Source organism: Manis javanica, chromosome 2 (assembly GCF_040802235.1).
Source record: "Manis javanica isolate MJ-LG chromosome 2, MJ_LKY, whole genome shotgun sequence".
In the NCBI taxonomy this organism is placed as follows: Eukaryota; Metazoa; Chordata; class Mammalia; order Pholidota; family Manidae; genus Manis; species Manis javanica.
Genome location: NC_133157.1, coordinates 114,563,532 through 114,576,820, shown reverse-complemented (window position 1 = coordinate 114,576,820; position 13,289 = coordinate 114,563,532). Strand labels below are relative to the sequence as shown.

Genomic DNA, 13,289 nt, shown 5'->3' with positions numbered 1-13,289 from the left:
CTTTTTAATTTGATGTAGTCCCACTTGTTCTTGTTTGTTTGTTTCCCTTGCCCAAGGAGATATGTTCAGGAAAAGTTGCTCATGTTTATATGCAAGAGATTTTTGCCTATGTTTTCTTCTAAGAATTTTATGGTTTCACAACTCACTTTCAGGTTTTTGATCCATTTCGAGTTTGCTTTTGTGTATGGAGTTAGACAGTAACCCAGTCCCATTCTGTTAGATGTAGCTGTCCAGTTTTCCCAGCACCAGCTGCTGAAGAGGTTGTCTTTTCTCCATTATATATTCATGGTTCCCTTATCATATATTAATTGACCATACATGTGTGAGTTTATATCTGGGTTTTCTATTCTGTTACATTCATCAATCTATGGGCCTGTTCTTATGCCAGTACCAAATTGTTTTGATTACTGTGGCTTTGTAGTAGAGCTTGAAGTTAGGGAGCATAATCCCCCCAGCTTTGTTCTTCTTTCTCAGGATTGCTTTGGCTATATGGGGTCTTTTGTGGTTCCATATGAATTTTAGAACTATTTGTTCTAATTTGTTTAAGAATGCTGTTGGTATTTTGATAGGAATTGCATTGAATCTGTAGATTGCTTTAGACAGGATGGCCATTTTGACAATATTAATTCTTCCTATTCATGAGCATGGGATGTGTTTCCATTTATTGGTGTCTTCTTTAATTTCTCTCATGCGTGTCTTTACTTTTCAGAGTATAGGTTTTTCACCTCCTTTGTTAGGTTTATTCCTAGGTATTTTATTCTTTTGGATGCAATTATAAATGGCATTGTTTTCCTGATTTCTCTTTCTGCTAATTTACTGTTTGTATATAGGAATGTAATAGATTTGTGTATATTAGTTTTGTATCCTGCAACTTTGCTGAATTCAGGTATTAGTTCTAATCATTTTTTGGTGGAGTTTGTAGGGTTTTCTCTGTATGATATCATATCATCTGCAAACAGTGAAAGTTCAACTTCTTCCTTACCAATCTGGATGCCCCTTTTATTTCTTTGTGTTGTCTGATTGCCATGGCTAGGACCTCCAGTATTATGTTGAATAAAAGTGGTGAGAGTGGGCATCCTTGTCTTGTTCCTGACCTTAAGAGGAAAAGCTTTCAGTTTTTCACTGTTAAGTATGACATTGGCTGTGGGTTTGTAGTATATGGCCTTTCTTATGCTGAGGTACTTGCCCTCTATACCCATTTTGTTGAGAGTGTTTATCATGAATGGATGTTGAATTCTGTCAAATGTTTTTTCAGCATCTATTGACATGATGTGATTTTGTCCTTTTTGTTGATGTGGTTTATGATGTTGATTGATTTTTGAATATTGTACCATCCTTGCATCCGTGGAATAAATCCCACTTGGTCATGATGGATGATCTTTTTGATGTATTTTTGAATTCAGTTTGCTAATATTTTGTTGAGGATTTTTGCAACTATGTTCATCGGGGATATTGGTCTGTATATTTTTTTTGTGGTATCTTTGGTTTGGTATTAGAGTGATGCCAGCTGGCCTCACAGAATGAGTTGGAAGTATTCCCTCCTCTTCTACTTTTTTGAATACTTTAAGAAGGATGGGTATTAGCTCTTCTTTAAATGCTTGATAAAATTCAATCATGAAGCCATCTCATCCAGAAATTTTTTTAATCTATGCCACATTTTGATAAAGTACCCTTCCCATCTTCTCACCAAATCCCCAAGTCTGTTAGGTCCTTAGAGGCCTACTATAGCACACTCAGCAGACACATTAGAAGTTATTGTATCTTTGGGGTTTCCTCACCAGCCCAAGCACACCTATTAAACTTTACGTTTAGGGGTTCTATTATTAAATCATTTTTTTTTTCATTTTACAAAAATAAAACTTCCCTTTTTTTTTTTAAAGTGCTTTTTTCAAACCATACCATGTGCTATCCCAGAGATTCTGCCATGGCCCTCCCACAAGGGGCGTGTTTCCTCATTGAGAATTACCAACTCTATCCAATCTTCTCTTGATTGAGACTTTGTACCTTTTCATTTCACAAGTCTTCACTTTGGCAAGAACTGAGCTTAATGAATTCACATAACATTTAACCATTTAATTTGTTCATTCCATTCAATTTGTATCCTCTCTATTCTACTTAACAAGGTTGAGGCAGGAAGGTACAAACTATAAATAATAAAAAGAATGAATAATATATATAGCACCGGAAGTTTTGGTCATATAGTATAAATAAGTATATTAACATGGATTCCTGCTTTTCCCAGAACTCTGTCAATTACACTAAGGTTAAAGAAAAAAAGAACATTTTATTTAAAATGAGAAGGAAAAAAAACTAGATTGTTAGAGAAATGAAAAAAAACATTTCAGTGAAATCAATCTGAACTGTCCTAACACGTCCATTTATCAAGGTAATTTAAAAATACTGTAATACATAGCATCAGAAATGAAAGATTATAAATAGCAAGGAAGAAAACACAAGAGGATGAAACACTTAAGAATATTTTGAAGTTCGTATGTCTGAACTAAATCAATTGTTTTACTTTTTGTCAGTTTCACTTCCTCTTTTTGTATCAGTATACCAGTGGTGTAAAAAATATGGATATTCTAAAGAGATTCAAAGAGCAAAAGACCAGTGATAATAACCACGGTTTTCTTTAGCGGCACTTCTCAAACTGGGAAGCCTATGCTTTTGCAAATTCATCTCATAAATAACTTATACAGCTAGCTGAAATGCAAAGCTGGATTCCTTTAAAAATTATAATTTTGGAAATCTTGTATTTAATTATTTTTTAAAAGGTGATATAATACTTAAAAATCTAAGTATATATACTCTTAAGCTAAATATTTAAGAAATACATTGCTTACAGTGAAAAAAATAAAAGTTGTTGCAGCTTTGGAAATGAATATCCTATGATTATTAACTTCTCTAAATTCTACAAGATGGTAATAGATAGGCTCAGATTTTAAGTTTTGTAAATACTGAATACTATATATACACCCATTTTTTAGTGTTACTGCACAGTGAACAAAATTGTGAGAAATTGTGTAATTAAAAAAACCGCAATCAATGAAGCTACCTACCTAACACAGAGGTTCCCAAATAACATATAGGTGGTCAGAGAAGGCTTCATTTACACCAATGTGGGCAGTACTTACTGTTCCCAATAAAGGAATGAATAAAGGTAAAGATTTACAATAAACAAAGAGGAACAAGTAGGAAATGAATTCTTCTGTGCTTATTATTATTTCTTTTTCCCTAAAACTACTCATGGTTAAAATGCTTCCACCTTTAGGTTAGCATTCTCCAGATAGCAATATATTTATAAAACCAATAATTTTATGGCTCACAGAAGGAAAAGCATATTAAAAGCAAAGTTGTTGGAAAACCACAATAAATCTTGATTCTTTCATGACTTCATAATAAATAACCTGAATTAATACTTTCAAGAAAGCACAAGTTGCCTGGTTTATCAATAAGGAGATGAAAATCTTATTGAGAATTATTTGGCATTCTCTTTTCTTACACCATGCACTTTCTTTTTTTTTTCCTTATCAGCAGTAAGCATTTATTAAGCAGTTACTACACACTGCTATTTTTTTCTGCACCATGCACTTCGATTTAAGACTCTAACTCTTGTAAAAAACAGTAAGAGCACTAAATGAATGGTCTCATTTTTGCCGAGGAAAACACATGCTTTATTTAAACATTAAAGGTTATCAGAGTATTATGAAAATCGAGAGGGGGCTATTTCACAAAGAAACCTAGAACAATATCTAAGAAGGTAACTGGAAAAGTGTCTGTGAAGTGTGGAGAGCATCCCTTAGGGCTCAAGTGGCCAACAGAGAGTATGTGGAGGAATGTAAATGGCTCTGGAGAATGAGTTAAAACTCTTTCCGTAGCATCTGTCTTTGGGCACATTTCTCTGCTATTTGTGGATTCAATGCTAAAAGTTAAGACAAGCTTGACGCTAGCTGGACTCTGCTCAAATCTGCCTTTTTCTCAAATTCCATCAGAGACACTGAGTGTCTGAGTTTGGACATTTTTTTCTCTCTTTAATTACTAGTAAGAGGAATTAGAAAATTATAAACCAATTTCTGATGTTATACCACAGGTACCTATTTCCCATTCTAGAAGCATGTGGTCTAAAAGCAAATAATGAGATGAACTAATGCTACCATCCTTCCTAGGTATCAGAATAATTCTTACAAAGATCAGCCACTTCTCCATCTTTCCAGGACTTTCATGACCACATCTCCTGTTTGTTCAGTAAGCAAGAGCACTCATCAGAGACAGAAACACTCAGAACCCAACAATATCTGCCATTAAAGGCTCTTTTTAGTATTTCCTATAGATGGGCTACAATCTACATATGTTCAAGTATAGAGGCATTGCTATTATAGTATAATCTATGCATTACCATAGTATTATTTATGTCTAAGTAGGCCATCTGACAGTAGTTGATGGAAGAGCCCATTTCCTTAGCTAACCCTAAAATTTATTACCCTTTACTTTTAAGATATTAAAGGATTGCCAGTTTAAGATAGATGCAAATTTTTTAGAACATGATTTGTCAGGACCTAACAAAAACTTCAAGTGCATACCAAATAACCATTCCATTTCTGGAATACTAGCATGAGTACACGGGATGCATCTACAAGGGTGTCCTATACACCAGCATCTGTAATAGTAAAAATACTCGAGATCATCTAAATTGCCATAAACAGAGGAACACCTGGCAACCACTAAATAAAAACCAAGTAAATCTGTACATATTGACATATAAAGATATCTACCATATACCCTTGAGTAACATGCATTATTACATAATGCTATTTTGGTTAAAAAAAAGACACATTAAAAATTATGTGTTTGAAAATATACAGAAAAAGATCTAGAAAGATAGGGAACCAAACTGTTGACAGTTCAAACCAATGATTACTGAGATTGGGAAGTGGATAAAAGGGGAACTTAAAATTTCACCTTACATACACTGCTACAATTCAGGTTTTTCTTACATAAGCATGTATTATTTCTACTATTTAAAATATCTCAGTTCAAAAATTAGGTGAAATGAGCCATAATTTCAATGAAATACAAATAGAGAAGAACATTTACCTTTTCTGAAGCAATCTGGTAACTTAATCACCTATCAATTTTGAACTAATGATTTTAAGAAATTTGTTTCCATTGGAAATTATAAGTTTTTAAGAAGTCCTTTCATTTTACATGACCTAAGTTAAAATTTTAAAAATTGTACTGCTCTACTTTGATTCATTAGTAATAACTTATGGCATTAAGTTTAATACCCACTCTCTTCTGATATGAACCCTGTCTCGGTCTTCTCTAAAAAAGAATGTAGCTGGGAGGGTGGTCTTAATTCATTTTCATCAAGTATACCCCCAGAATTCTTGACAACAGTTCTGTTCTCTGTTAATGTCATAAATGCTAAAATGAAAGAAGAAAAAAATTAAGCCATTAAGTGAAAAGTCCTACTTATGACATATTTACTATTTTAACAAATGTTACTGAGCATCTAATTTGCATTATGTACAATTCTGTTATGTTTACCCCCTTTTTAAGTCTTCAGAGCTATATGCTAAATTTTCACTGCATAAAATGAAGCGCTTCTCATCCAACATAATTTAAGTTTTAAAGAAAATTTTGTTCACAGAAATGAATTATGTTATATAGGAATCATTTCTGCCTCACTGAAAATCTTTCAAAAGCAACAGTAGACTGTAAAACTACATCCATATTCTACTGGTTGGTGGTAATAAAATCAAATAGAAAACAATTAGGTAAATCTCTCCCCACCCCCAAATTAGTAGTATATGATCATCCAGGCATTAAATAAAACTATTAGTGGTACCTATTACATATCCAGTACTGTGCTATACCCTGAATTAAAAAAGACAAGAGAAACAGTCTCAACAAAGAAAGTTCTTAGACTAGAAGACAAAATCTATAAAGAAACCAGCACTATAAATGTGTAGAAGAATCTAGAACATGATACAGTGGGTGGACTATGGTACAAACAACCAGTTTCACTGAGATAAACATATGTCAAGGTTGCAAAGGCACTGATACTTGAAGAGTAGGTATTCAAGAGATAAGGAAGCAAAACAGGCACTAACGTGTGAGTTTTCTAGGCAGTAGAAATAGGAGCAGATGCAGAAGTACAAACAACCACACATAAAGAACTGCAGGTAGTTTATTATTTGACGAATTAAATATGCTTAAAAAATGGCAGGTATAGTTTTGTAATAGTACATCCTTTGTCAGAAAGGATTTGCGACAGAATTGTGTGGATATATTCAAGACCCCTCAGAAAAAGTAGCAATATTGATATTTATTCATTATGCAAATAAGTTATTTATGTCAAAAGGTGAGAATTAAATGGAGAATCAGGAGACAGGGCTTTGGTGCAGGCCTACTTAGAACTTGTTCTGAGACCTTAGTGTGATGATGATGTTGACTGCCTCCCCATCACACCCCTTTTTCTTCCCCTCCCCAAACCACAACTTTTCTTTTCCTGGTATTAGGTGATCCCAAGCTTCAGGAGAGCTTTGGGAGCAGGTGTGTATGTGAATCTTAATTACTCTAAGCTCATTATGGTAATTTCACTCTTTGGCTAGTGATTACTTCAGGAATAAACATGTGACTCAATTCTGGCCAGTGAGATCTGGATGGATGTCTACAGAGAGAATTCTAAGAAAGCTTTCTTACAAAAGGACAGGACAAAAAGATACACTCTTCCTGCCTCCCACCTTTTTCTAGCTTAGGGCCTTGTCTGACAAAGCGTGTGTTGCCTGGAACTCCCTGCAACCAAGATGGGACTGGTCGGCCAACACACCGAAGATGGAACAAAATCTAGATGCAACATACAGAATCTAGATGAACCTCAATGAACTAGCCTGGAGTGACCCCACCTCTGAATCTTTTGATACATGAAACAATAAGTGTTCCTTATTGTTTAAACTGCTTTCATTGGCAGCTGAAAATATACTATTTATTCTCTCTAAAGCCTCATTTAATTGTAATTATCTTTTGAAGGTTCCTTTCAGTTCTAACACTGTCTGTACAAACTACCTTACTGAAGACCTGTTAGGTTATGAAACACTGCACCACACTAGGTAATTTATCAAATCCCTCTTCTATTTCTTGCCATCCACAGAGACATTTATCCTACCAGGTATTTTATTGGCAAGGAATCACAAAAGTTAACATCCATGAAAACTTGAAACTTAAAATGTAAGGTATTTAAAGCCTCTGACTGCTTGATTCCCACCTACTCAATACATCTTATCTCCCTCCCCTGCACAAGGGCAAAATACTCTTGACTCAGATCCCTCTTCATGGAAATTTTCCTCATTAGTTATATACAGTCTAATTTTCACACCCCTCACCTGCTTCATGTCTAAGTTTTCCTCATATTTGAAGCCTAGCCCAAGAAGCAGCTTCTCTGATGTCTTAAGATTTTCTGGCTTGCATGAATTACTCTTCACAAGTGTTCCACAGATACTTGCCATCATCTTTCTATATGCATAGCTCTGCACTGGAGAACACTGAACACCAGACACCTATTTAAAAGAGAGCCTTTGAACATTTAGGTCATAATTTTCTAATTATGTATGAAATACAGTGTCTTGCCAATAGGTTTCAGCCCCAGGCAAGTTCACTATGGATTCAAAGTGACCAAAGAAAATGACAGTAAAAGGTTCTTGGGGTGAAAGGGTTATACACAACTTTATTTCCATGCTGGCAGGTCAATCACTAAAATCCTGTTCACTTAAGAGTGAGTCTGCATGCAGCAAGCCAGTCTCTGCCTCTGGGCCTCCCTGTCTGCACAGTCATCCTGCATAGCTGTCCTCTGGGCCTCTGTCCTCGGTGCTGCCACCACTCCAGCCTTTGCTCTGCTCTCTTGCAGCCTTGTAGCCATGCCACTGTGTTGCCCCAGAGCACTGGGTGGAGCTCTTTATATAGAGTCAATAGTAATGTATTGCCCACACGTGTGCAGTGAGCTAGTCAACCAAGGCCAGCTGAGAATCCTGGCCACAGGAACTCTCATTTTATCCATGCTCCACCCCTCCAGGATTCTCTCCACTCAATCTTTGTGCCCTCAGTCCTCTGCAATGGTCCCTGTGCAAGGAAGCTCGAACATTGTTCTCCAGCCTCTCCAGCATAAAGTCTAGCAGACACACAGGCTGATCTTGTTGCTCTGTCTCTGACCTCTGCCTCTTTGGTCTTAATGGCTGGAACTGCTGCTCTGGTTTCAGTTGCTGCCATAGCTCTAGTAAGATCCTATTGGACTTCCCATCTAATTTCCTTCCATCTGATCCTGCCAGTATTATATCAACCCACATCTGGGTCCTTGTAACCTTCATGGGGCCCCTTAAATTCTTCTTGTGAGTAGAAGACCTTATTTCTCTCCATGTTCTCATTGCTTCAGCCTCTCCTATGTCTGCTAATGTACGTGTCACCTCACTTATGGGATGCCCTAAGTGAGGGGAAAGAATGGCCACTAGAGACCCAAAGAGGGATGTGGGACCCATTTTAAGCTCAGTATTTTTCATCCCAGTAGTGAAAGTGTCTTCATCTGGGCCATAATTCTCTGGACTACAGATGGCATTTCTTATGCCTAGCTCTTGTAACACCTGTTGGAGCTCAGCATATGTCTGCCATTTAACAGGAGAGGATGGTAGATCACCCTGATTGGGCCACACAGCATGAAGTGCAGCCATACACCAACTGAGGGAGTGATTCCCTGGGGTCTAATGTGCATTTTGTGATGGCTGCCTCAAGGTGCGCGACACTGTCAGGGAAGCCAGCTTTCCCATCTCTGATCCCAAGAGAACAATTCCATCCACCCCTAAGTCCCAAAGATATAGGAGCACAGCTGATATTGACTCTGAGGGCTTCTGCCTAAACGGTGGGCCCAAATCCAACAGCGCAGCCTGAGTATAAGGGGGCAACATGAGTGCTCCACCACCTGGAGAGGGGGCTACTCTTCTCATTGGGGAACTTTCAGCTGCTGGGTCTTTATTTTCTTTACAACCACTGGGCGTGCTTTCAATAGAGGAGGGGTCAGTGACTCCGGCACCACCCCTTCATCCTTCCCCAGCTCCTCTATTTCCGGGACTGATGGCACCTTTCTCTCCCCTCCCCCGAGCACCTCTTCTGCTACAACCTTTACCTTTTCTACTGTGCCTCGCAGCAATTCCAGCTCAGTCTTCAGCAGCTCTCTTACCTTCACCTCAATGCTTCGCAGCTGGCGTTCTCATGCCACCTCCGCCTGTGCTTCCCTCAGGAGTTCGTCTTTTTCCTTGATGGCCTTTTCCTCCTTCAGAGCATCTGGCAGTGCCGCGGTCTCATTCTGTAAGGAGTCTTTTACCTCTTTAACGGCACCTCACTGCCAGTGTTCTCGTGCTGCCTCCTCTCACATCAATGCCATTTCCTTCTTCAGGGATTCCACAGAAGTTTGCATCTCGTGTTCTCGTGTCGCCATTTCTTGGGTCTTTTTCAGGAGCAGGTCCTTCTGTTCTGTAGACTTTTTCAATACTGTCAGAAGCAGCCAACCCAGTCCCCACCGCCTCACAGACACTCTCTCTCTAAAAAGCCCTACTTACTATAACAAGGGCTATCGCTACTGCCTCGGGTATCACCTCTACTTGCCTCCAGTCGTGGGGTGGGGCCCCGTCTTCTAGGAGGCAAGCTACCTCTGACCACATATCGATTGGGGGACAATCTGCTGTCTCCCCATTCACAGGGGCAGCCCGCAGAAGCACCCCTCCCATAAGGGCAGCCTGTCTTTTTCCTTGGTCAACAGTGAACCCTGCTGACTTCGCCAATTGTCTTGCCAATGGATTTCAGCCCCCGGCAAGGTCACTATGGATTCAGTGTGACCAAAGAATATAACAGTAAAACGTTCTTGGGGTAAAAGGGTTATACCCGTTTATTTCCACGGTGGCAGGTCAATCACTAAAATTCCGATCACTCAGAGCGGGTCTGCATGCAGCAAGCCAGTCTCTGCTTCTGGGCCCCTCTGCCCACACAGCCATCCTCTGGGCCTCTGTCCTTGGTGCTGCCACCACTCCAGCCTCTGCTCTGCTCTCCTGCAGCCTTGCAGCCACGCCCCAGAGCACTGGGCGGAGTTCTTTATATAGAGTCATAGCAATATATTGCCCACATGTGTGCAGTGAGCTAGTCAACCAGGGCCAGGTGAGAATCCTGGCCACAGCAACTCTCATTTTATCTACATACAGGAATTGTGTTTAGGACAATCTCTTCAGGCTGAAGAGAGGCGGAGAGAGTGGAAGAAGTGATTAAGCGCATGAGCTTTGGAATCAAAAGGGCTTGGCAAGACAAAATTTTGAATCCCAGTCTTTCTAGCTTTGTGACTTTGAGCAAACTATCTAAACTTTCCTCCTCTTCTTTCTAAAAATAAATCTCAACAAAGCATCTACAGTAAATACAAAGCCAAATACCTCCAGGCTTATCATTCACTGGCCCCACCCTCCCTGGGAGCCTTTATTTCCATTTCTCTTAGGTGACCACTTCCAATGTTAGCTGTATCTTCTGATATAACCTCATGTTTCTAAATAAAAGACCTGTATAAATGTTAGACATTCCTTTAATGAAAACACCTCCCTCCTAACCACACACATTAAAAGAACACTTTTCCTTCCTATCTTCTTATAGTTATATCATGACTTCTTATATCAGTATTTAATGTTTCACTAAATTGTATGCATTAACATGACTGGGACACGCTAGGTAGTTAATTTCCTTTCTTACATGGTATTTTGTTTCTATAAATTTCAAATTGTCTCTGTTTGATTTTCAGTTACAAATCGTCATTTCAGCCTAAAATTCTTGTAAAGAACTAAAACACTGAATAGATAGATACATCAAATGTTTTTGGAGACATCCTTCACAGTACTATGTTGGCCATCTTCAGTCTGGACTTGTGCCTCCTAATACTACTGCCTAGTTTTGTGAGCTTGCTAGTAATGGTGAAATACAGCACTGACCTATCGCTGTTCAATATAATCCCAGACTGCAGAAACTGACAACCTGATCCTAAAACTTACATGGCAATTCAAAGGATTTGGAACAGTCAAAACAATTTGAGAAAAGAACAAAGTTGAAGGACTCACCACTTGATTTCAAGAATCACTGCAAAGCTAAAGCTATCGAGGCTGTAATGATGATGTACAGATCACAGATCAATGGAACAGAACAGTGAGCTGGATACTGACTTTAATAACACTACCAATATAATTTAAAAGGTTCTACAATTAGCAAAATGGGAAAAAAACATGAACCTCATCCCTACCTCAAATCATAAAATTCAACTGGAACTGAATCATAGACCTAAACATAAAAGCTAAAACTATAAAGTTTCTAGGAAAAAATCATAGGAAAAAATCTTAAGAATGGGACATGTAAAGATTTCTTAGGGCACAAAAATCAGTTTCCATAAAAGAAAAACTGATACACTGGACTTCATGAGAATTAAAACCATTTCATCTTCAAAAAACATCATTAAGAAATTAAAAAGATTCATGAAAGACTTGTATCCAGAATATATACAGAACTCTTAGACACACCTTGTAAAAGATTTATTAGTGGAAAGTAAGACATGGGAAAATGGTCAACATTATTAGTTACCATGGAAGTGGTAATTAAAACCACAATGAAATACTACTCACCCACTAGAATGACTAAACTTAAAAAGAAAATACTGAGTGTGTTAGCAAAGATGAGGAATAACTAGAACTCTTATACATTCCTGGTAGGAATATAAAGCTATGTAGCCAATTGGGAAAATAGTTCTGTCAATTTCTGATAAAGTTAAACATATACCTACTAAATAACTGAGCAATTTTATTCCTATTTATCTATGTCCATGAAAAGATTTGTACATAAAAAGATTTGTACATTTGCTTTTTGTTTGCTGAGGTGCGTGAGCTCTTTATATATTTTGGATGTCAACCCGTTATCGGATCTGTCATTTGTGAATATATTCTCCCATACTGTAGGATGCCTTTTGGTTCTACTCGTGGTGTCCTTTGCTGTACACAGTGCGTACTTTTATATCTGACTTCTTCTACCCAGTTTTCTTGAGATTCATGTATATATCATATGGTATATGAATGTGCCATAGTTTGTTTATGCATTTACCTGTTGATGAACTTTAGATTTATCTACTTTAGTTTTAGCCTACTATGAATAATGCTGCACAGGCAGGGCTGTACAACACAGAGAAGACAAGTAGTGACTCTATAGCATCTTACTATGCTGATGGACAGAGACTTTAATGGGGTTTGTGGGGGGAACTTGGTGATGGGGGGGTGCCTAGTAAACATAATGTTCCTCATGTAACTGTAGATTAATGATACCAAAAAAAAAAAGTACACACTGTAGGATTCCATATATACAAAATTTTACAACTGGCAAAACAAATCTACAGCATTATTCATAGAAATTTATAATCCAGGAATTATGAACAGTCAATAAACACATTTTAAAACACCTCCTATTTATAGATTTAAGAAGCCAAGCAATCCCAAGTAAGATTAATAAAGATACATTACAGTGAAAGAGCAGGAAACTAAAGACAAAGATAAGTATCAAAGCAGTCAGAAAAAAAGGACCGGAGACACAGACAGATGACTTCTCAATGGCAATATGGTAAACCAAAAGGCAAGAGGAATGAGATCTTCAATGTGCTAAATGAAAATAAATGCTAACCTCAACTGCTATATTCAGCTAAAATATCTTCCATAAATGGCAGCGAAACAAAGACATTTTCAGGTGTACAGAAACAGAATTCATCATCAAAAGAAAGGATGTATTTCAAGCAGAAGGAAATCGCCCTAGGTGGATGGTCTAAAGAATATAAGAAGCAATGAATAGAGAAGGTCCCCTAAGCCTTTCTCTAAACAGGCCCCCTTCTGTCTGATAAGAATATTTTTAAAAAACTCAAAATACATAACAACATATAAGTCATGAAGGAGCTAACTGAAATTAAACATCTAAGAGGAAAGTAAACATACTGGTCTTTTTAGGTTTTGAAACGTCAAGGATGCATGTTACTTCAAGAATAATTACAAGAGAGGCAAAAAGTATATAGTTTCCAAACTTGTATATGGGAAAAATGGAATGATAAAAGATATTAAATCAGTATTTAAAAAATAACAAAAGGGAAAAAGAAATAAAGAACAACCAGGACAAACAGAAAGCACAAAATAAGAGCAATTGTAGTAAATGTAAATAGGCTATGTCCCAGCTAAAAATATTTTAAAACT

At 37.5% G+C, this 13,289-nt stretch overlaps 1 protein-coding gene across 1 annotated transcript in view; it reads right to left on the bottom strand.

Moving 5' to 3' along the window:
- The window catches only part of LOC140845604 (protein TASOR 2-like), a 48,421-nt gene extending 42,803 nt beyond the window's left edge, over positions 1 to 5,618 (bottom strand). Inside the window, 3 exon segments of the mRNA XM_073220201.1 lie at positions 5,290 to 5,395; positions 5,397 to 5,424; positions 5,548 to 5,618. Coding sequence (XP_073076302.1) covers positions 5,290 to 5,395; positions 5,397 to 5,424; positions 5,548 to 5,618 — 205 coding nt within the window.
- Positions 5,619 to 13,289: the final 7,671 nt, after the last annotated feature.